This window comes from Molossus molossus, unplaced genomic scaffold (genome assembly GCF_014108415.1).
Source record: "Molossus molossus isolate mMolMol1 unplaced genomic scaffold, mMolMol1.p scaffold_m16_p_13, whole genome shotgun sequence".
NCBI classification, from domain to species: Eukaryota; Metazoa; Chordata; class Mammalia; order Chiroptera; family Molossidae; genus Molossus; species Molossus molossus.
This window is the reverse complement of record NW_023425348.1, coordinates 45018937-45044344: the sequence shown is the minus strand read 5'-3', so window position 1 is coordinate 45044344 and position 25408 is coordinate 45018937. Positions and strand designations below refer to the sequence as shown.

The 25408-nt window shown below is 38.8% G+C and overlaps 1 protein-coding gene and 1 pseudogene across 14 annotated transcripts in view; both read right to left on the bottom strand.

Annotated features, from left to right (window-relative positions):
- C2CD3 (C2 domain containing 3 centriole elongation regulator) overlaps nucleotides 1-25408 on the bottom strand; it is a 156216-nt gene that overhangs the window by 94506 nt on the left and 36302 nt on the right. For 8 of the 14 annotated variants that reach the window (XM_036258603.1, XM_036258602.1, XM_036258608.1 and 5 more), the window contains 9 exons: nucleotides 23326-23458; nucleotides 22250-22378; nucleotides 20729-20876; nucleotides 13151-13305; nucleotides 11852-12058; nucleotides 10817-10929; nucleotides 8581-8699; nucleotides 1263-1307; nucleotides 987-1109 (listed from right to left, as the gene is read on the bottom strand). In XM_036258603.1, coding sequence (XP_036114496.1) covers nucleotides 987-1109; nucleotides 1263-1307; nucleotides 8581-8699; nucleotides 10817-10929; nucleotides 11852-12058; nucleotides 13151-13305; nucleotides 20729-20876; nucleotides 22250-22378; nucleotides 23326-23458 — 1172 coding nt within the window. Of the gene's footprint in view, nucleotides 1-986; nucleotides 1110-1262; nucleotides 1308-8580; nucleotides 8700-10816; nucleotides 10930-11851; nucleotides 12059-13150; nucleotides 13306-14646; nucleotides 14691-20728; nucleotides 20877-22249; nucleotides 22379-23325; nucleotides 23459-25408 lie in introns of those variants that run through there. The other 6 variants (XM_036258612.1, XM_036258613.1, XM_036258605.1 and 3 more) reach the window with 6 other exon arrangements.
- Nucleotides 16891-17966, bottom strand: LOC118627726 (annotated as a pseudogene).

The window sequence follows — 25408 nt, the reverse complement described above, 5'->3', positions numbered from 1 at the left end:
TGTTTTTTTTTAGCTTTTAGGATAAAATCTAAACCCTTTATTTTGACCTACAAAGCTCTAAATAGTATAACTTCTGCCTGCCCATCTAATCTTACTTTCTACCACTCTCCCTTTTGGCTCACTGTCCTGTACCAGCATTCTGTCCCTTGACAACACCACGCCCATTCTCACGTTAGAGCATTTGGATGTTATCCCTTTCTCCAGAATGACCTTTCCTGTGCTTTTTACTTGGTGGCCTCTTTCTCTTAAATGTCAACTCCTTAGAGAAACCTTAACTGACCACCACCTCCTACTTCCTCCCAGGAATTCATTATCACATCATACCATGTATTTCCTTCACAGCACTTCTGTTACCCTACTTTAATATAAGCTGCAAGAGCAGAGACCCTGATTTTCTTTCTTTTTTGAATAATTTTTCTTTACTGATTTTAGAGAGAGAGAAAGGGAGAGGGAGAGAGATAGAGACATTTATGAAAGAAAATATCAACTGGCCGCCTCCTGCATGCCCCTCACTGGGGATCGGGTCCACAACCTGAGCATGTGCCCTGACCGGGAATCGAATTGGCGACCTCTTGATGCATGGGTCAATGCTCAACCACTGAGCCACACCAGCCAGGCAAGACCCTGATTTTCCTTTTTTTTAAATCCTCACTCGAGGACATTTTTGCATTTATCTTGAGATAGAGCAGGAGGGGGAGAGGGAGGAAGAGAGAGAGAGAGAGTGAGAGAGAAACATCGATGTGAGAGAGACACATCGAGTGGTTGCCACCCACACAACCCCAACCGGGGCCAGAGACAAACTGCAACCCAGGTACATGCCCTTACCAGGAAAGGAACCTGGGCCTCTTTGGTCCATGGGCTGACACTCTAACCACTGAGCCAAACTGGCCAGGGCAACCCTGATTTTCTTATTCACCACTATATTCTCAGGACAAGCCAGTAATATGTACTTCATAAATACTGGACTGCTGGAATCATATCTATACCTTGAGGGGACCAAGTGGAGTTTGACCATTTTCCTCTTGCACTGGAAGTTGATCACTGAAACAAAGCAGCTCAGACTGAATGACAGCTTTCAAAGGCAGTAATGCAGATCCAATGACTTCTGGCTGAGAGAAGAGGAAAGAAAAAGTTTAAGTTAAAGATGAGCCACAGGGAACTTTAATAGAAATGACAACATACGATGTCTTATAAAGGAACCAATACTTTATGAAGTAAATAGTTTAATTATTTGACTGAGGAAACTCTAAGTAGGAACTCACATTCTGCCATATTTTCATCCTCCTCCTAGGTTTCACTACTTCTCCCTGGGACATTATAGAGGTTTTAATGAGTCACAGAAAAGTTGGAAGATTATCTTTTTCTTTTTTTAAGACTTAGCTTTGTATGAAAATAGTTCCACTTCACTCTTAAAAACATAAAAATAGCCCTGGCCGGTTTGGCTCAGTGGTTAGAATGTCGGCCTGCAGTCTTGAGAGACCCAGGTTCAGTTCCCGCTAAGGGCATGTACCTCGGTTCCAGTTTGTCCTCGGCCCTGGTTGGGTCGTGTGGGTGGCAACCACTCCATGTGTCCCTTTCACATCGATGTTTCTCTCTCTCTCTCACCCTCCCTCCCACTCAATCTGAACAAAATATTGAAGGAGTGTCCTTGAATGAGAATAAAAAAAAACAAAAACAAACAAAAAACATAAAAATAAACTAAGATGATGTCAATTTTTGCCATTAAAGCTAGGTAAAGTATAAAACACTATCCCGGATGCTATCAAGGTTATGAAGAAACAGAGGTTGTCATATGCCTGAAATTGGGAATCTAAACTAGCAACATACTTTTGGATAGCAAATTTAGTAATAAATATAAAAAGCTTTAAATATTCATATTCTTTGGCCCAGTAATTCCACCTCTGGAAATTTATACTTAAGTAATAATAAATACATAAAAATCTTATACACGTCCTGGCTGGTTTGGCTCAGTGGTTAGAGCGTTGGCCCATAAACCAGAGTCGCGGGTTCGATTGTGGCCAAGGGCATGTACCTTGGTTTTGGTTTGTCCCTGGCCCTGGTTGGGGTCATACAGGAGGCAACCAGTCGATGTGTCGTTTTGTGTCAATGTTTCTCTCTCTCTCCCGCTCTCCCTCCCTCCCACTCTATCTGAAGATAAATGCAAAGAATATCCTTGGCTGATGATTAAAAAACAACAAAAAAAGTTATACACAAATATGTATATTTAACAATGAGAATAATTAGACATTCAATAATCAAGTTATTATAATTAAGTTGATTATAGCACATTCCTACAATGAAATAATATATTACTATTAAAATGATGTCTACTAGGTTTCCAAAATGACAGCAGAGTGAACGGAACCTACACAGACCGTCTCCCAGAACCAAACTGGAATTACAACTATAACAGAAAAATCAACGGGAAAAAGCAACAGAAAAGCAGCTTGCAAGGACCACATAACAAGGGACACTGACTCAATCCTGGTAGGATTGCGAAGGCGTGAGAGGGGGGCTGGGAACCCACAGACAGCAGCAGCCTTAGCTGGGAGCAGCGCCCTCGGGGCATAGAGATAAGCAACAGGTAACCTACAAAAGAAACCCCATAAGGCTATCAGCTGACTTCTCACAAGGCCAGAAGGGAATGGCATGAAGTAATCAAGGTCATGAAAAACAAGGATCTCAATCCAAGACTACTCTACCCAGCAAGGCTATCATTCAAAATAGAAGGTCAAATAAAGAGCTTCCCAGACTAAAAAAGGCTAAGGGAATACATTAGCACCAAACCAACACTGCAAGACATGTTAAAAGGACTGCTGTAATTAACGGGCGAAATAGGAAGAAAAATAGAACCACACTAAACAAAAATGGCAATAAATAAGTACATATCAATAATCACCTTAAATGTAAATGGACTGAATGCTCCGATAAAAAGACACAGAGTAGCTGACTGGATAAGAAAGCATGACTCATCTCTATGTTGTTTACAAGAAACCCACCTCACAACAAAGCCTCACATAGGTTGAAAGTGAAGGGATGGAAAAAAATTTTCCAAGCAAATGAAAAGGAAAAAAAAAGCTGGGGTAGCAATACTCATATCTGATAAAATAGATTTCAAAATGGCCCTGGCCAGTTTGGCTCAGCGGTTAGAGCGTCAGCCTGCGGTCCGGAGAGACCCGGGTTCGGTTCCCGCTAAGGGCACGTACTTTGGTTGCAGTTTGTCCCCGGCCTTGGTTGGTCGTGCGGGTGGCAGCCACTCGATGTGTCCCTTCACGTCGATGTTTCTCTCTCTCTCTCCCTTCCTCTCCCTCCCTCCCATTCTATCTGTACAAAAAAATGGAAAAAATATCCTTGGGTGAGGATTAAAAAAAACAAAAAAAACAAAATGAAGGCCATAACTAGAGACAAAGAAAGCCACTACATAATATTAAAAGGATCTATCCAACGGGAAGATACAACCTTGGTAAACATATATGCACCCAATACAGGAGCACCAAAATATATTAAAAATCTTCTCGAGGACTTCAAAGGAGAAATCGACAGCAATATAATCATAGCAGGGGACTTCAACACCCCGTTGATACCACTGGATAGATCCTCTAGACAAAAAATTAGCAAGGAAACAGAGACTCTAAATGAAGCACTAGTCCATATGGATTTAATAGATATCTACAGAGAATTACACCACAAAACTACAGAATTCACATTCTTCTCAAGTGCACATGGGACATTCTCAAAGACAGACCACATGATAGGACACAAACTAAATCTCTACAAGTTCAAGAAGATTGAAATCATATCAAGCATCTTCTCAGATCACAATGGCATGAAACCAGAAATCAACTGCAACAAGAACATGCAAAGACATTTGAACACATGGAGGCTAAATAGCATGTTATTAAACAATGAATGGGTTACTAAGGAGATCAAGGAAGAAATTAAAAACTTCCTGGAAACCAATGAAAATGAACACACAACAACACAAAATCTATGGGATGCAGCAAAACCAGTTCTGAGAGGGACGTTCATAGCTCTACAGGCCTACCTCAAGCAGCAAGAAAAATTTCTAATTGACTGTCTAACAACACAACTTAAAGAATTAGAAAGCAAACAACAAGAAAACTCCAGAGCAAGTAGAAGAAAGGAAATAAAGATCAGAGCAGAAATAAATGACATAGAGACCAAAAAACCAATCCAAAGGATCAATGAAACAAAGAGCTGGTTTTTCGAAAAGATAAACAAGATTGATGGACCCTTAGCTAGACTCACCAAGAAACAAAGAGAGAGAACCCAAATACACAAAATCAGATATAAAAGAGGAGAAGTAACAACCGACACTACAGAAATACAAAAGATCGTTAACAGCTACTATGAACAACTATATGGCAACAAATTCGACAATCTAAGCGAAATGGACAAACTTCTAGAAACACACAGTCTCCCAAAACTGGACCAGGAAGAGATAGAAAACTTGAACAGACCAACAACAACTAAGGAAATTGAAGAGGTAATCAAGACTCTCCCAGCAAACAAAAGCCCAGGCCCAGATGGCTTCATGGGGGAGTTTCACCGAACATTCAAAAAAGAACTAACACCTGTTCTCCTAAAACTATTTCAAAAAATTCAAGAAGAAGGAAGATTCCAAACTCGTTCTATGAGGCCAGCATAATTCTAATTCCAAAACCACAAAGACACTGCAAAGAAAGAAAACCACAGGCCAATATCCCTGATGAACATAGACGCCAAAATCCTGAACAAAATACTAGCAAATTGGATCCAGCAATGCATCAAAAAAATTATTCACCATGACCAAGTGGGATTCATCCCAGGGATGCAAGGCTGGTATAATATTTGCAAATCAATAAATGTGATACGCCACATAAACAAAATGAAGAATAAAAACCACATGATTATATCAATAGACACTGAAAAAGCATTTGACAAAACCCAGCATCCATTTCTGATAAAAACACTCAGCAATGTGTGATAGAGGGATCATATCTACATAATAAAGGCCATATATGAAAGACTTACAGTCAACATCGTACTCAATGGGCAGAAACTAAAAACATTCCATTAGGAACAGGAACAAGACAGGGATGTCCACTTTCGCCACTCTTATTTAACGTAGTACTGGAAGTCTTAGCCACAGCAATCAGACAGGAAGAAAAAAATAAAAGGGACCCAAATTGGAAAGGAGGAAGTGAAACTGTCACTATTTACAGATGACATGATATTATACATGAAAAACCCTAAAGACTCCATCAAAAATTTACTAGACTTAATAAATGAATTTGGCAAAGTAGCAGGATACAAAATTGACGTCAAGATCGACGGCATTCTTATACACCAATGATGAACTCACAGAAAAAGAAACTGAAAAAACAATCCCATTTACCATCATGGCAAAAAAATTTAAGATACCTAGGAATAAACTTAACCAAAGAAGTAAAGGACCTATTTGCAGAAAACTATAGAACACTGAAAAAAGAAATAGAGGAAGATATAAAAAAGTGGAAACACATACCTTGTTCATGGATTGGAAGAATTAACATCATTAAAATGTCCATATTACCCAAAGCAATCTATAGATTCATTGCAATTCCCATCAAAATACCAACGACACATTTCACAGAATTGGATCAAATACTTCAAAAGTTCATATGGAACCAAAAAAGTCCCCGAATAGCCACAGCAATTTTGAAAAAGAAGAACAAAGTAGGTGGGATTACAATACCAGATATCAGGTTATACTACAAAGCGACTGTAATCAAAACAGCCTGGTACTGGCACAAGAACAGGCAGATAGATCAATGGAACAGAATAGAGAACCCAGAAATGGATTCAAGGCAATATACTCGATTAATATTTGACAAAGGTGACAAGAGCATACAGTAGAGTAAAGACAGCCTCTTTAATAAATGGTGTTGAGCCCTGGCCAGTTTGGCTCAGCGGTTAGAGCATCGGCCTGCGGTCCAGAGAGACCCAGGTTCGGTTCCCGCTAAGGGCACGTACTTGGGTTGCAGTTTGTCCCCAGCCCTGGTTGGTCGTGCGGGTGGCAGCCACTCGATGTGTCCCTTCACGTCCATGTTTCTCTCTCTCTCTCCCTTCCTCTCTCTCCCTCCCACTCTATCTACAAAAAAAATGGAAAAATATCCTCGGGTGAGGATAAAAATAAATAAATAAATAAATAAATGGTGTTGAAAAAATTGGACAGCTACATGCAAAAAAATGAAACTAGACCATCAACTTACACTATACACAAAAATAAACTCAAAATGGATAAAAGACTTAAATGTGACTCGTGAATCCATAAAAACTCTAGAAAAAAATGTAGGCATCAAAATTTCGAACATCATACGTAGCAGAACTTTCACTGATACATCGCCTAAGGCAACAGAAACAAAGGAGAAAATGAACACATGGGACTACATCAAACTAAAAAGCTTCTGCACAGCAAAAGAAACAACCATCAAAATGGAAAGGCAACCCACTGTATGGGAGAACATCATGCCAATGATACATCAGATAAGGGGTTAATTTCCAAAATATATAGAGTACTCATACAACTCAACAAAAGGAAGACAAAGAACCCAATTAAAAAATGGGCAAAGGAGCTGAATAGACATCTCCAAACAGGACATACAAATGGCCAAGAGACATATGAAGAAATGCTCAACATCACTAATCTTCAGAGAGATGCAAAGTAAAATAATAATGAGGTATCACCTCACACCTGTCAGAATGGCCACCATCAACAAATCATCAAACAACAAGTGTTGGCGAGGTTGTGGAAAAAAGGGTACTCTAGTACACTGCTGGTGGGAATGCAGACTGGTGCAGCCACTATGAAAAACAATATGGTGTTACCTCAAAAAATTAAAAATTGAACTTTCATTTGACCCAGTGATCCCACTGCTAGGAATATACCCTAAGAAGCCTGAAACACCAATCAAAAAGAATATATGTACCCCTATGTTCATAGCAGCGCTATTTACAATAGCTAAAATCTGAAAACAGCCCAAGTGTCCATCAGTAGACAAATGGATAAAAAAGCTATGGTACATATACAGAATGGAGTACTATTCAGCTGTAAGAAAGAAAGATCTCTTATCCTTTGAGACGACATGGAGGGACCTGGAAAGTATTATCCTAAGTGAAACAAGCCAAGCAGAAAAAGACAAATACCACATGATCTCACTTATATATGAAATATAATGAACCTAACAGTCTGAGGAATACGGTAGACTCAGAAACATGGAAGTAGGGTATAGACTGACAACCCTCAGAAGAGGGGTAGGTGGGGATGGGAAGAGATAAATCACAGAAATTATATGCATGTATGCATAACCAATGGACATGGACAACAAAGCTGGGGATGGGGCAGGGGGGATGGGGAGGAGGGTGCCAATGGGCTCAAAAAGGAGAAACATCTGTAACAAAAATAAAATTAAAAAAAATAAAATAAATTTAAAAAAATAAAAATAAACAAAAAATATGTAAGGACAAAAAAAAAAAATGATGTCTACTAAAAATCTGAGTAAATATAAAAAATATTTGTTGTAATGCTTGATAAAAATAGGGTATTCAAATATTTATAAAATTTTGTGGAAAGATTATATAAACATATATTTTTGAAGAAAAAAAAAGACAGCCCGGCTGGTGTGGCTCCATGGATTGAGTGACATCCCATGGATTGAGAGGTTCCGATTTGATGCCTGCTTTATGGGCTCGATCCCCAGTGGGGGCCATGCAGGAGGCAGCCGATCAATGTTTCTCTCTCACATCAATGTTTCTCGCTCTCGCTCTCTCTCTCTCTAAAAAATCCAAAAAATAAAAAAAAAGGATAAAAATTGCATATAATATTATCCTAATACTGTCAGAGATTTGCATTCTTTATGCTATCCATACCAAAGAAGAAGTCAAAGATGCAAAAGCTACTCTTTTACTGAAAGAAGTAAAAACTACTTAGGACATAGGTTAACGCTTTATTTTGTATAGGTTACAACTGAATTTTATAAACTTGGAATTAGCTGATCAAAACTGCTGCCCACATTATATTATCTTGAACATGTGCTGATTATATGTATTATGTCTGAAAAAGTAGAATCTCAAATTAAGGCTAATAGTCTATATTAATCCAGTCAACTCTCCATAGTAGGCACAGTAAAGACATTAAGATCTTAGGATCTAAAGTCAAAAGACTCAGGGTGAAGTCAGGGTTTTGTCTTTTATTAGCTTGAGTGATCTTATAGAAGTTACTTAACTTCACTTAATCTCAGTTTCTTCATCTGTAAAATGAAGATAATAATATCCATAATTCACAGATTTGTTGCTATAATGATTAAATTTGACAGTGTGTTCATGTAGAGCTTTTTGCATAGCCAGTCTATAACAAACAGCAGACCATGATATTTGTTCTATAACAAACAGCAAAAAGAAATTTAAAAATAAAAATAGTAATAAATAATCATAAGTATTAGTGTTGTTTGAGCCTAGAGAAATTCCTAGATTAAGTAGAAATATAATTTCAAGTATGCTCTGAATCCCTGGTGTTAATGTCAAAACCGCTTGAAATACCTTTTTCTGTGGAGTTTTCTTTGTATAAATTTGAAAAATAAGGTTGGAATTCCACCAGTGTTCTATCATTGGGCCATCAAACTCTACCGGAAACACAGATCTCTGCTGGAATTTCACCACTGCAAGGAGAATCAGACACATAAGCACATGTCACACCACCCAATTAGAGCCATCATCAATCCATGCTTTGACAACAACCACCTCCCTTTCAAATCTAACTCAAATCTTTCAGAAATCTAGTCAATGCAACTTCATAAAAGTGTTAGGGTTTGTAGGACAGAAGGACAGAAAGAGCAGAGACAAAGAGAAAACCCTGGGTATAGTACAGGGAAGAAAAACAGTGCTATATTGCTCTATGAAAAATGAATGACAGGCATATAAGCACAGTGTAGAGAGACACAGTATACACTTCACTGGGAGTTAAGGTATTACGACTTATTGTTTTTAGAACACAAGTCAGTAGGTAGTGTAATAAAAGAAGGGGGCTGGCTGGAGGTGAGAGAATGAAGGTATATGAAGGAAAAAAAAGAACTGAATAAAAAATTATAATAATGCAAATGAGTTTATCTTCGTGAAGACTAGGGCACTCCTACTGTGACATTCAAACAAGTTTCCAGGTACTGATGTTAGCAGTATTACGCGGGGGTAAAGTCTCTCTTGGATGAAAAGGAAGGGGTTTCTGCTGTAATAACAAGTGTAAACGGGATAAAGTGATGGTAGTATCTGAATCTCACTGCTCCCTGCTATGGTGCTTTAACAGGTTAAAAAAAAGGAATTTGGGACTAGAATCTTTTGATATGAGTAAGTTCTGTTACTAGTGACCACCTCAGCCACCATTTATCACCTGTAAAATGATCTTCCAGTTCATTCGCTTCTAGATGTTTATTATATTACCCATTTACTTTTCTGTATTAGAAATAACTGAAACAAAACAGTTTGAAAAAAGATAACACCAAAAGAATAAACAAAAGAAAAAAAGAGACTACATCAGAATGAAAAACTTTTGTGCTATATATACTATTTAAAAAGGGAAAAGATACTGCACAGAATGAGAAGAAATAAGGGTTTTATATCCAGAATATATAAAGAAATCCTACAACCCAACAAATAATTTTAAATGAGGAAAGGAGTAAAAAAGACATTTGTCCAAAGATACACAAATGGACCTTAAGCACATGAAAAGATGCTCAACATCCTTAGTCATTAGAGAAATACAAATCAAAACCACAATGAGATACCACTTTATACCCATTAGGATGGCTAGAATAAAAAGAGTAATGGAAAATAAAAATGTTGGTGAGGATGAAGAGAATTAGAGTCCTCATACACTTATGGTGAGAATGTAAAATAGTGAAGCAGCTGTTAAAGAGTCTGGTAGTTCTTAAAAAATTAAAACATACAGTTTATCATATGGCAGCAATTCCACTGTGAGGTATATACCAAAAGGAAATGAAAACATATGTGAATACAAAAGCATGTATGCAAAGGTTCACAGTAGCATTATCCATAATAGCCAAAAAGTAGAAACACCTCAAATGCCCAACAGTTGATGAATGGAAAAATAAAATGTGGTGTAGTTATACAATGGAATATTATACAGCCATAAAAAGGAATGAAGTACCAATATATACCACAACATGGATGAAACCGGAAAATATTAGAAGTCAAAGAAGCCAGTCAAAAAAAAATCACATATAATTCAATTTATATGAAAGGTCCAGAAGGGAAAACTGATAGAGACAGAAAGTAGATCAGGAGTTGTTTAGCACTGGGGGCTGAAGAAGGAACTGAGGAGTGAATGCTAATGAGATTGAAATTTCTTTTAGGGGGATTAAAAGTGTTCTAAAATTAAATTGTACAACCCTGTGAATATACCAAAAAGACTGAATTATACACTTCAAACAGGTGAATTGTATGGCATGTGAGTTATATCTTGATAAAGTTGTTTTTAAAAATAGAAGAAAAGAAAAATGGCAATAGTTGAAAGAACATGATCTAAGCATTAAGAGTTCTGAGTTGTGCTTTCAGCTAAGTTACTGACTTGTTGCCTTGCATCAGGATAGTCATAGCAACTCTGGGATAGTTTCCTCACTTAGAAATGAGAAAAGCTTCACTTCAAAATTCTTTCCGCTTCTAAGATTCTATGATACTGTAAGAGTCAGATGAGTAATTAGGAATTACAAAATTCTTCCACAGCCAAAATGTCAAAGGAGCAGAAAACCAGTTTTTCTCTTACTTCCATCTGTAATTTTACTGGAGGCAAGTCGAACGACCTCAGTTATCAAAGTTGTCTTTCCCAATTCACTTTTGGAAAAGCCCACAGGAAAATAATATTCCACAAAGAAGGTGCTGGAAAAAAATCAAACAAACAACAGTGATTAAAAACAAACCAAATAATAAGCCTATTTTTTGTCTGATAAATCCTACATATTTTTCAGGGTTCTATTTTCAGGATCTGAGGTCCTCAGGAGAACTATCTCCTCTCTTCACAGACTTCACCAATCCTGCCAGGAAGAATTAAAGCTCCCTTACTTCTGCTCCAACAGCACTTTAATTTTTTTAATTTTATTTTTCTTTCTCCAGTTTATTTATTTTTATTTTTTCTAGTTAATTTATTTTTGTTACAGATGTTTCTCCTTTTCCCTTCATTGACACCTTCTTCCTGATCCATGTCTCCTCCCACAGCAATTTTAACATTGACTTCTATTTTAAACCCTATAGCCCTATATTACAGTTAGCCATTTAAATGTCTCTCCTGCTGAATGTAACGTAAAAACAGAGTTTGGCTCTTAACTTTTTTTATTCTTACACATATCTAGCACAGTGCTTGGGACTTAGTGGGGGATTCAACACTTCTTTGTTGTTTGAATGGTACATATGAAAGCACTTTACAAACCATAAAGTGTTAGTTCCACAATTATTTACTTATTTATTTATTTATTTTTGTTAATCCTCATCCAGGGACATTTTTTCTATTGATTTTTAGAGAGTGGGAGGGAGAGAAAAAGGAGGAAGGAAGAGAGGGAGAGAGAAACATCAATGTGAGAGACATCAATTGGTTGCCTCCACATGTGCCCCAACTGGGGCTGGGAATCAAACCCACAATCCAGGTATGTGCTCTTGACCAGAAATCGAACCCGAGACACTTTGGTGTGTAGGCCAACACTCTAACTACTGAGCATACCAGCCGGGGCTACAATTATTTATTTATCATTATTATCAGACACTTCCTACTAATGTCAAATTTGGCCTTCCCATGTTAGAGACATACCGTTTTTTTATTGTCAGTTTAGGAGTTCTCCCAGGAAAGCTTTTTTGGCCAGAGGTCATCTGTGGACTATCTGGAGGAACTCCCAATGTTTCGATGATGATTCTGATTGAATGTGTTCTACCCAGAAGGGCCAGTCTATCCACACTTAGTGCCATCACATGGGCATCTTCTGGAGTTTCTGATTCCATCTGTTGTTCAACTAAATTTCTGAAATGAATTCATACAGACAACTGAACTGAGGCAGATAGTCAGAGGCCCAATATGAAATGATCTAATTTGCATAGGCAAGAGGAAACTGGAGGAAGGGCAGCAAGCATCTTAATTCACAAGCTATCAAGTATTGGGAAACAGCTTTAATCAGAATTCTGGTCCTAATCCATAGTGGAAGAAATTTCAAAAAATGTAAAAACATTCTTCTAATCCATAGGCTTATCTCCACACAAGTATAGAAACTGATGTCACAGAACTAGTTTTTCTACAAGGGATACAGACTTTACTTCAGTTATCCACTACTTTAATATAACTACTATGGTCACTTTCTTATATCCCTTTCATACTTATATTTTTACATAAGCATAATACAGCACACATACAACCTAGAATTCTGCTTTCTTCCTGAACCATTTCATCATATCCATATTTTCAGGTTATTTTATATATATATATATATGTGTGTGTATATGTCTCCTCACTACTCGAGGACATTTTTTGTTCAGATAGAGTGGGAGGGAGAGAGAAGGAAAGAGAGAAAGAGAAACTCAATGTGAAAGGGACAACCAGGGCCCCCTGGACGGTTTGGCTCAGCGATTAGAGAATTGGCCTGCGGTCTGGAGAGACCCGGATTCGGTTCCCACTAAGGGCACGTACCTCAGTTGCGGTTTGTCCCTGGCCCTGATTGGGTCGTGTGGGTGGCAACCACTTGATATGTCCCTTTCACATCGATGTTTCTCTCTCTCTCTCCCTCCCACTCTATCTGAACAAAAATATCGAAAAATGTCCTCAGGTGAGAATAAAAAAAAAAAAAGACCCAACCAAAGCCGGGAACAAACTGCAACCGAAGTACGTGCCCTTAGCGGGAACTGAACCTGGGTCTCTCTGGACCGCAGGCCGATGCTGATCCAAACTGGCCAGGGCCATGTTATTATATTTTTGAGGACTACAGTACTTAATAAGTTACATTAACTAATTTAACCAGTCTGATATTGTTGCACAACCACAGGTCATTTCACTTTAGGAGATCTTATGAAAATAATCTTCCCTTGTTTCTGCCTCTAAACAAGCATTCATAAAGAGGCTCACCTATTTTTCTTGCCTGCTGCTTTCTTCTTCGACTTGTGGTTATTTGACTCTAGAACTTTAGAAGATCTGGCAAGAGCTTTCAGTTGGCTCATTTTTTTAGAAGGGGCACTATCATCATCTTCACTGAAGAAATCACTAATGCCGTTTTCAGATTTCTACGGGGGAGAAGAAATGAAAAGAGAGGCACTATAAGACAAGTGCTCTGGAGACAGTGGTAATAAAAACATTTCTCTACAAGTAATCAAATTCTTCTCTATACATTCTTAAAGCAATAACTAACATCAGGAAGATAATCCCATGTTTCTCCTTATTATAAAAGAATACAGTTGACCTTTGAACAACAAGGCAGTTAAGGGTTCTGATTATCCTGCACAGTCGAAAACCTGTCTATAACTTTGACTCCCCCAAACCTTAACTACAGTTGGCCCTCTGCATCCATGGATTCAACCAACCACAAATCGAAAATAGCACTTTTTCGAATCGCAGTTGGGGAAGCATGGTTGGGAATGCAAAAATATTGTTTTCAATCTGTGGCTTTTGAATCCATGAACACAAAACCCTCAGATACATAGGGCTGAGTATTAAATGAAAAAAATTTGTGTACCAGTGTACCTGTGCAGTTGAAAACTGTGTTGTTCAAGGGTCTACAGTAATCTTGAAGTTCACAGAACCAACCTACAAGTTCAGTTCAAAGAAAACAGATTCTTCTTTCAAATTCACAGTAATAATAACTATTTACTGACAGCATGCTATGTATCTGGGACTATGGTAAATGCTGCATGTATATTTCTACTACTACATTCCTATAAGGTGTCCTTATATCAGTTTTCACAAGTGACAAAAATGAAAGCTGAGAGAAGTTAGATAGCTTGTTTATTTATGATTCACAGCTATAAGAAGTAAAGGCAGATTGGATCTTCCTGGGTTCCAAAGCCTGTATTTCTACCATAGATTGAGGCAAAATCACTAGTAAAATGTCACCTATCGGGATGTACAGACTGCTTTTTTCACCACTCCATACCATTAATGATTCATTTTGCTTTTAATCTTGCTAAGATAAACTGTCTATTATATGTCATGTTTCCTTAATGGGGGAACCAGTGACCAAGTCCCTACCTTTCTACCACAAAATACAAAATAGAGAAGTAGCATTAAAGTTATTTGACTATATAGCAAAAAAAAAAAAAAGCTTGCTAATATAAATGCTGGAGACTAATCCAAAGTCATTTTATTTATTTATTTATTTTATCCTCACCTAAGGACATGTTTTTTTTTTGCACTTATCTTCAGATAGAGCAGGAGGGAGAAAGGGAGGAAGAGAGAGAGAAACATCGACTGGTTGCCACCCACATGACCCCAACCAAGGCAGGGGACACACTGAAACTGAGGTACATGCCCTTAGCAGAAAACAAACCCAGGATTCTCTGGTCCGCAGGCCAATGCTCTAACAGCTGAGCCCCATTCGCCAGGGCACAAAGTAATTTTAAGTTTATCACCTTCAATACCTTTCTCAGCATCTCAGGGTGCATAATGTATTGACCTGTGTGATGAGAGTAATAAATTAATAGTTAACTAAGCGTGATTAGAATTTCCTTCAAGGAAACAATGCAACTTTTTCAAAGTGAAATAACAAAGCCTTTTTTCTTTTTTTTCTCAATCCTCACCCAAGGACATTTTTGCATTCATCTTTAAAGCGAGAGGAAGAGAGGGAAAATCGATGCGAGAGAGACATATCGACTGGCTGCCACCCACACGACTCCAACCGGTGCCAGGAACAAACTGCAACTGAGGTACGTGCCCTTAGCGGGAACCAAACCTGGGTCTCTCTGGACTGTGGGCCCACGTTCTAATCGAGCCAAACTGGCCAGGGCATCCCCCCCCTTTTTTGGACTCAATTTAATTTCTATATAATGACACCAAAGAGAATAAACACACATGATCTTTTGTATTAGTTAATAAAACAAAAAAGATGATAATCAGAAGCCATAAATGACCATACTGCTCATATTATCAGGTACATGATCAGAAAACTCATTTCTAAAGAACAATAGTTGCTGGTGTCATGGAACCTTATTGCATTCAACAGGGGAAAGGTACATGGTTGGAAAAAGATCCATCAGGCTCCAGACAGAAAGGTATTATAGGGACTCCAATCCTTAACTGGGGACTCCTCTTGTTACTTCCTTTGGAGCAGAAGATGAAGGGGAGAAAGGAATTCTTTATGACTTCTTGTGAGACAGACCAGTCCAGCCAGATACGGAGAAAAGAATCTTTGCATCCTCACAGGCCAATTGTTGGTATCCATATTTATGTTTTAAAAAAATGTAGAAGACTGAACAGGTATGGATAATAGTAAGAATGGCTGCCTTTGCCCCAAAGGTTTTGGAGGATGGGGAGGATATATCTGGGCTCATTAGAGTCCTCTACATTCTGAAAATATCATGCATCAATTCAACTATTTTTGGAGGGGGTTGGAAGCTGGAGTCATGGTTCTGACTCCTCTCTGTGGGCGGAGAGTAAAGATGACACAGAAGGCCATCTGTCCCGTGGGAGACAAAGTAGCAGTATAAAACAAGAAAGAAGAGAATAGAGTAACAAACCCAACTGGATAAAAGCTTTTTTTTTTTTTATCCTCACCCGAGGACATTTTTCCATTTTTTACTCAGATAGAGCGGGAAGGAGAGAGAGGAAGAGAGAGAAACATCAACGTGAAAGGGACACATTGAGTGGCCGCCACCCACATGACCCAACCAGGGCCGGGACAAACTGCAGCCAAGGTACATGCCCTTAGCGGGAACCGAACTCGGGTCTCTCTGGACTGCAGGCCGACGCTCTAACCGCTGAGCCAAACCGGCCAGGGCTGGATAAAAGCTTTGAGAACGGTAAGGGAAGGAAGTATACTAGGCACACATTTCCAGGGGGTAGAGGAGTTTCCCTTATTTCAGACCTCCATTTTTTAAAATGACCAGGGTTGACCCAGATAGAGGTATTCCCTTATCCTGGAAATAAAACCTCAGGGATGGCTAGACATGAAGAAAGAAAATTTAACATGGGGAATTATCATCCCAGCCTCCAGAACTGGCCACACCCCCACTGAAGGGTTCCAGTGCCAGAAGGATGTGGGGTACTGGAGAAGAGCAGCAATAGTCAAACACCTTTACCCAGCTTGAACACTCTAGCTATCCATTTCTGGACTCCTGTACAGAGGTGGGGGTGGAAGTGAGGTGAGGGAAGAGATCGGAAAGAGTAGTCAATCCTTGATAGACTTTCTCCAGTACCCTGCATAATCACAAGAGTCATCTTAGTTCCTACCTCCATAAGGTGCCAGTGTGCTGACCACTCTCCACCCCACCTCTGTAAAAATGGTCATATCCCATCATGTGTGCATGCCTGCCCTCAAATTTGTAGTATCTTGAGTCTTCCACCCCAGGGTCTAGCCAAAAAGAAGCATGCCACAATGAGTTCTATAAAGTTATCAGCAAAATTCAGACACTCTTAGTTCATCCCGCAAAGCAAAGTGCATCCATAGTTGTTTGAGCCAGATCCATCCACCGTTCATCAGGTCCTGAAGATGGCAAACAACCCTCTCCTTCTAGCTCCTCCTATGTTATAGAAACAACAGAACATTCTACAAAATCAAGGCACCTGGGAGAGAATCAACAGTAACATTCTAATGAAGCAAGCAGACTTGCTGGAGAGGAGGTAGAGAAGGAAGAAAACTGAACAAAGGGGAGAAAAGATTATGAACTTCTGAGGTCTAGAAAGAGCTTACTCAACAAGATTGAGTTATTTGGATGGAAGGAGCCAGTAGCCTGAATTTTGCAAAGAGGAAGAGAAGTAGTGAGCAGAATATCCACAATTCGCTCAAGCCTCTCAGAACCCGACCACCTTGAACATAAAGCAGTAGTCACCACAGAGATATAAGCAAAGATGTTGGTAATAAAATTCAGGAATCACTTAGCATATTGCTCAGGATAGACAACAGAGAGGTCTGCCCCAGCCCCATGCTTGACAGTTTTGGCTGTATGAGCTGCTTTCTTCTTGGCATCACACTACATCAGGATGTCAATGAGGCCCATGAAAAAAACTTTCTTCTGGGGGGTCCCCTCAGCACTCCAGATGGTATAGACACCAATGAAGAATTTAAACTCTCCAAGGCCCATAGGCTAATGGGAATGAATATAGCCACCAATACCCAAAGGTGCCAAAGGAGCTCACCAGAGTAGGAGGTTGGGTCAGGGCACAGTTCCCATCCCCTGCTGACTTCTCCTCCCACAAAGATCCCTCTTCATCTGGTTCAGAGCCCAGAAGATGTCACTAGATGCCATGACTGCAGAAAGCTGTAGTCCATGACTTTCAGTTGCACTAGGAACTCCACATCTCTCTTTAGCTTCTCTAGAAATACTTTCTTCTCTTCTTCACCAAAATACACTTTCTGGTTCTTGTTGAGAAAGTCCATATCCTTAAGAGTGAGCAATTTTTTAACCTTTCTTTATCGCTGGCCTCCAGGGACACTTGGGAGCCCTTGAAGTCGTATTTCCTGGGCAGATTTTCCTTGTGGAAAAGGTGATTGTTGACCTTGACCTTGGAACTGGCCTTAAAGTTATGTGGCAGCGCCCCTTGAGCTTATTGATCAAGTAGGTTAGGCTCCACAGGAACACGTCCTTCAGTGAGTGGGCCAGCCACCCTGACTGAACACCTTCACCTTCTGTTGCATAAAACGCTTCTTCTTGGTTTCAGAGGTGAAGCTGAAACATGGGCTGGGAGCTGCTGTAGTCACAGGTATAGTAGCAAGAAGGGCCAAGGAGGATGCCATGGCCTCATGCATACCCTACCCTACAAAGGTTTTTAGGCATTTCTAAATTAAGAGGCAGCTTTTAAAAATGTGTACTGACAACACAATCAAAATCTACTTGGGTCCACAGCCTGAAGGAAATTATAATAAACATAATCTAGGTTGTTCAAAGGCTAATAAATTCAGGAACCAAAAACAAGGCAATATCGTGGATGTTAATTCAATATTAAGAACATCAAATACTGACCCCAGGGAAGGACATGAGCATTCTAACTCCCTGGTCTCCCCATTTCTTCAAGTTTTCACTTCTTCCAGTGAATAAACATTTTCTAAAATTAGTTTGTTCAAATAGCATGGGAGATTACTTAGTGCCATACATATATTTATTCACTAAGTATCCACTGAGTACTCAATATCCATTAGGCCTTTGTTGTAGTGGTAATAAAAAGACAATGAAGACATACTTGTGGTCATAAGGAACTTATCATACATGGTTAAAGGCTATAACAGAGGTATGTTCAGGATACTGTGGACATTCACTCAAAAAAAAACATATATATGCTTGTTTGAATCGGGGATGGTTTCTTTACAGAGCTGATGAGTTGATAAAGAATGAAGAAAAGCTTACCAGATGTACAAGGGCATTTCAACAGTCAAAGTAGAAGGATAAGTATGAGCAAAAACTATGGAGATAGGAAAAAGAACTAGAATGCTTGAGAAGAGGTATTATAATCAGTATGAAGGAGTCTCCAGTGGGTACAGAGCAAAGTGGGAAACGAGGTGAGGAAGGTAAGTCAAAATCAGATTTTAATGCCATGCTCAAAGCTGACAAGATGGTGTGGTCTAAGTAAGAAACATACAGGCTTTCTTTGGCAAAAAACAAAACAAAACAGACAGACTAGGGTAAGAATTCTAGTTCTGTCACTTAATTATTAGTAATTAATGTCTCTAACCTTTTATTTTATGATATGTAAAAAAGATAACACTATCTCATGGGGCTAGAAAAAGAACTAAATGAAATAAATTTAATACATTTGGTAGAGTACTGGATAATTAACAGGTAATGTAAATTCCCTGGCACAGAGAAAATGTGTAATAAATGTAAGTTTATATTCTTTTTTATCCTACAAATGACATAGTATCAGTGGTGATTTTTAAGGAAGTAATGAAATCCTAATAATTCATAATGTCTTTTAAATCCATCTCCTTCTTTCCAATCCCATTGCTGCCACTGTCATTCAGGCTCTCCCTCTCTTGCAACCTCCAGTAGGCCCAATAGCTTTCTATCTGCTATTCTCTCCTGTTGACCCCCTGTATCACTGCCAGATTAACATTCCTAAAACACTATCATGATCATATCATTTCCTCATCATCTGACATTCACAGGCTTTCACAGACTGGTTGCAATGTGCTAGCCTGACTTATGGATGACTTCTTTTCCACAGAAATTCTGATCTAGTCAAATTAGATACTTACAGTACACAAACTGCTTCTCTAGATAGGTCATTCTTTCTAGTCCCACTTCACATTCTTTCTCTCTCTAAACACCATCTTTCAAGTCTCAGTTGAAACCTCTAATTCTTTTTTTTTTTTTATCCGCACCCGAGGACATTTTTCCATTTTTTGTTCAGGTAGAGTTGGGGGGAGAGAGAGGAACAGAGAGAGAGAGAGAAACATCGATGTGAAAGGGACACATCGAGTGGCTGCCACCTGCACAACCGACCAGGGCCGGGGACAAACTGCAACCAAGGTACATGCCCTTAGCGGGAACCGAACCCGGGTCTCTCAGGACCGCAGGCCAACGCTCTAACCGCTGAGCCAAACAGGCCAGGGCGAAACCTCTAATTCTTCATGATGCTCTTTCCTGATAATCTCATGTAAAAGTTCTCCCTGCTTGCTCTGAACCCTGGTAGCTCTCACTGTCTTACCACTGAGCTGGTATAAACAACCTTGTATTTCAGTTATCCTTCCTGACTCAGAGAAAAGGAAAATCAGGAGCATGACAGCAGTGTTCACAAATATAAATGATTACTGGTGGAACAGGGATTGAACTTAATATGTGTAGATGCTAAGTCAATGAACAGAACACATGGCTTGATATAAGAAAGAACTTTGAGCCCGGTTGGTGTGGCTCAGTGGACTGAGTGTTGTCCCATGCATCAAGAGGTCACCGGTTCAATTCAGTCAGGGCATATGCCAGGGTTGCGGGCTTGATCTCCAGGGGTGTGCAGAAGGCAGTTCTTCAATGTCATTGATGTTCCTCTCTCTCTCTCTCCCCCTTCCTTTCTCTCTAAAATAAATAAAAACATATTTAAAAAAAAGAAAGAACTTTGAAAATGCTAGCACTGCCTAATATGAGAATACCTTGTCTTAAGGGTCAGGAGAGTTATTTGTCACCTGTGAGTAGAGGTGTTTCTGAAATATTTTGAAAAGATACCAATCTTAGGGTGGTTTTAAGGGTATACCTGCATTAGCTCTTCTTCAGAAGAGCTCTAAGAAAGCCATATAATATAATTAAGACCACAGGCTTTGGACTCAGGTAAATTAGAATTTGAATCCTGGCTCTAACATTTACTTGGACAACATACTTAATCTTACTAGGCCTGTCTCCTCTTCTGTAGAATGAGGACAATACTTTCCTTTTCAGGTTGTCAATATAATTATATATGGTATGTAAAATGGATAGATTTCTATCTGGCAAGTGGTAACATGCTGGAATCTACTAATATTATTAATACTCTAATTGTTATCTAATTCCTAAAGCTTCAGATTCTATGACTTACAGGTGCTGTGTAGAATAAGTTCTCCAGGAGACTCTGGTCAAACTGAGGGTCATTCAGCTCACTGCTGCAATATACATCACTCCCAGGAGCTGGAGAATCTGGTGGAGAGCCTAACCCGTCCCAGTAATGACCTTGGGATAATTCAGCACTGTAGAGATACGAATAACAAAGCAGAAGATTTTTCAAAGACATTTCAGCTGAGCTATTCTCCTTTTAGTAAAAACTTTCTAAAGTTCTAAACATGGAAGAAGATGTTAAACAGAAGACTCACACTAAACAGTAGATTATCTGATGAATATTTTCATATTGAATTCCCCCTTTTCTGGAATGCCAACAGCTAGTATTGAAAAAATACACTATTGACACTGATTATGATTTCATTAGTTTATTTAACAAACATTTTACTGGGCACCTATTATGTGCCAGGCATGGTATCAGGTCCTAAATGATACAGAGATGGCTAAGCTATCTTGCTATATACTCTTATGTTGCTTATGGTCTAGCAGAAAGAAAACAAAGGGAAAGAATTAATTAGAATCAGTGCATTAAATGTTATATGTTGTTTTTGAGAAGAATGGCTAATTATAAATATTCTTTTGTCCATAAGCAAAAATATCTGTTTCTAGGGTTAATTATGGTAATATTAGTTTTTTTTTGTAGGATATAGAAGTGAGTAAATGAATTGTTTCTTAATTTCATTTTTGGATTATTCATTGCAAGTATATAAAAATACAAATTATTTTTGTATCCTGCAATCTTCCTGAATTTATTAGTTCTAATTGTTTTTTAATGCATTCTTTAGCATTTTCTACATATCAGATCATGTCATCTGTGACTAGAGATAATTTTACTTCTTCCTTTCCAGATGGAACTCTGTTATTTATTTTTTCCTGCCTAACTGTGCAAGCCACATAGGTAATAAGAGATAGATCCCGAATTTCAACTGGTGTCTGTGTAAAATCCATGCTCTTTTCATTATACTCTGCTAACACTGGTGTTAGGCATAGAGCTGGTAAATAAGAATGAAAAGGTGGACTGGAGATCATTCTGTAAGTGAGGCTAAGAATAAAAGGGTAAAGACTGGATTTTAATTTATTTGGTAATGAATAATGATTTTTTTTCTTTGTTAATCTTCACCTGAGGATATTTTCTCATTGATTTTAGATAGAGTGGAAGGGAGGATGGGAGAGAGAGAAAGGGAGGAAGAGGAGAGAGAGAGAGGGAGAGAAGCATCGATGTGAGAGAGACACATTGATTGGATCCCTCCAGAGCTGGGGATCGAATCCGCAACCCAGGCATGTGCCCTTGAATTGAACCTGAGACTGTTTGGTCCACAGGTCGATGCTCTAATTGCTGAGCCAAACTGGCCAGGGCAATGAATGATGCCTTTTATTTAGTATGCAACAAGTAAGCAAGAGAATGTCTAGGTTTTTCTAAGGAAGTGTTGCTTTATGAAGATAAATCTGTGAACAATGCACACAATAATTTGGAGGAAGAATTTAAAACAGAGAAAGCTCTTACCTGCCCAACAGTAGCTGTATGGCTCTGATATCAGCTTTTGGGTCATGTTTCCAAAATTTATTCTCAGTTGGAGGGAGGAGGTGATCTTCAATGTGGTCTTTAAATTGAGTCTCAGACAAGGGTTTGATTCTAAGGTGTGAAAAAATACTTTCTGAGTGGCTGACATATGGAAAAAATCTAAATCAGAATTAACTGAGCTAAAAGATGGTTCAATGGGGAAATTTAACATATTTTAGATGTAACTACCTTAAATATACATAAAATGTCACAATTTACAAAGCCCTCTCCTACCTTAGAATATCATTTCTATAAGAGAGGAAGGAGAGAATATCCTCATTTTATATACAAGCATGCTGGTCGGAGGGTGCAAAGAATTTAGCCATTGACAATTTAGTAATAAGTGCCAATGCTAGGTCTAGATTTTGAGTATCTTAACTTGTAGTTTAGCCTTCTTTTCCACATTAAGAATTGTTTGCTGGCCTGGCTGGTGTGGCTCAGTGGACTGAACATCGTCCCATGGACTGAGAAGTCAGTTTGATTCCTGGTTAGGGCACATGCCAGGGTTGTGGGCTTGATTCCCAGTAGCGGGCGTACAGGAGGCAGCTGATCGATGTATCTCTCTCACATCATCACATCTATATTTCTATCTCTCTCTCTCTCTCTCTAAAAAATATTTTAAAAGTTCTGGCCGGTCTGGCTCAGTGGTTTGAGCGTTGGCCTGCAGACCAAAGCGTCTTGGGTTTGACTCTAGTCAAGGACATGTACCTCAGTTGCCATTTGGTCCCTGGCCCCAGTATGGTTGAGCAGGAGGAAACCAATCTATGTGTCTCTCACATTGATGTTTCTCTCTCTCTCTCTCCCTCCCACTCTATTTGAAGATAAATGGAAATATATACTTGGGTGAAGATTAAAAAAATATTTACACATATATCATATATTATATATGATATATCATATATATAAAGAATTGTTTGCTGAACACTTCCAAAATTGTTTAGTCCATAGCTTGACAAAAACTCATATTAACAACTATCAGGAAATAAACTGTTGGGCTTCATGTTTATTCTGTCACTTACTGTGCTGATGCTCTAAGAAAATCATCCTTCATAGGAGAATGAACTTCATCCAACAACATGCTAGTATCTGGGCTTGATTTCATTGCAGAAACCACCATGGCATTACGTAGTTTATTGCCTTGTTCCAACAGAGCTGAGGAGAGCAAAAGCAGATCACAAAAAATCTAACATCCAGCAGAAATACTTGCAATATTTAACACCTTTGCTTCTATCACAGGACTTACCACAGTGCACTATAACGGCTTACTCATCTGCCTTCCCCACTAGCTTGAGAATTCCTTGAGAACATTAATTTTACAACAAATATTTACTAACCTTCTAATATGTGAAGTGTTTTAGATGCTGGTATTACAGCAATGAATAATGTCTCTCTTCTGAAAAGACTGACTTCTTTGTAGGAGTCATTATATGCATGCATTGACTTATTCAACTGGTGTTTGTACAAAATAAGGTTAGTAATGTGTATATTATTTTTGTATTCAGATACTTTATTGAATTCTCTTATTATCTGCAACAGTTTTAATGTCATTATTATCCAAGAAACGTAACTATACCAGCTAAACTTTTAGGAGCCATAGAGATAACCTATTCCAAATTTATACTTTTATGGATGAAGAAAAGGTGGCCAAAAAATTTCCATGGCTTTTCTAAGATCATACAGCAGGTTAGAAAAGTCAGGATGGCCCTGGCCGGTTTGGCTCAGCGGTTAGAGCGTCGGCCTGCGGTCCAGAGAGACCTGGGTTCGGTTCCCGCTAAGGGCACGTACTTCGGATGCAGTTTGTCCCCGGCCCTGGTTGGTCGTGCGGTGGCAGCCACTCGATGTGTCCCTTTCACATCGATGTTTCTCTCTCTCTGTCTCTTCCTCTCTCTCCCTCCCACTCTATCTGTACAAAAAATGGAAAAATGTCCTCGGGTGAGGATAAAAAAAAAAAAAAAAAGAAAAGTCAGGATGAAGTCTTCAGACTTTTGGATAGGTAAAATTTAACCCATCCCTAAGTAACAATAACAACAACAATAAATATAGCAGATGACATTTATTGAACCCTTACATGTGCTGGGTACTACTCTAAGTATATTATATATATTAACTCATTTAATCCTTCCAATAATCCTCTGAGATAGGCACTACTATGTCCTACATTTTCCAGATGGAAAAAAAATGAGGCACAGAGGACGAGTAATTTGCCCATTATGCATGCAATAAAGGTATAACCAGGATGATTCCCCATCCTACGATTTTAACCACTATACTCTATATGACCCCCCTTTAGTTCTTAGATTTCTTTTTAAAAGCTTAGAACCAGAGGCATTATTCTAAGGAATACTGGGAAGTATTCTTTTCTTGAGGTTCCACAGTTGTTTAGAGGAAGTAAGTGAGACTAGACACCATCTCTCTTAGTCTAGAGTTTTAAAGCTTCTATAAATAAAGAAGTTATGGTAGTCAGGCTAAGAGGGAAAAAACCCAAGCTGAACAGATTCATAAATATCTAATATTTGTTAGTATAAAGAGCTCAAAATATAGGTTAAAAATTAAAAAGATACAAAACACCCCAAACCTTGAAATACCATACATTCAATGCATAATTTAGTAAAAATACAACTAAAAAAATAAATAAAGGCCACTCATCCTAGTAGGCAGAATCCTAAGACACCCTCACCTCCAACCCCACCAAGATTCCCCAGCTCCTTGTATACACACAGTTTCTCTCAGTGATTCAAACACTCATCAAGGTATTGCTCTGAAGGGATTTTGCAGATGTCATTATGGTTCCAAATCAGCCAATTTTAAGATAGGGAGGTGGGCCCAAATCTTTTAAAAACAGTATTCTCTGGCTGTTTTCAGGATATTAAAGTCAGAGATATGAAGCATATGAAGGATTTAAAGTATCACTGCTGTTTTTTTTTTTTTCCTCACTCGAGGACATTTTTCCATTTTTTGTTCAGATAGAGTGGGAGGGAGAGAGAGGAAGAGAGAGAAACCAACGTGAAAGGGACACATCGAGTAGCTGCTTCCACAGACTCAACCAGGGGCCGGGGACAAACTGCAGCTGAGGAACGTGCCTTAGCGGGAACCGAACCCAGG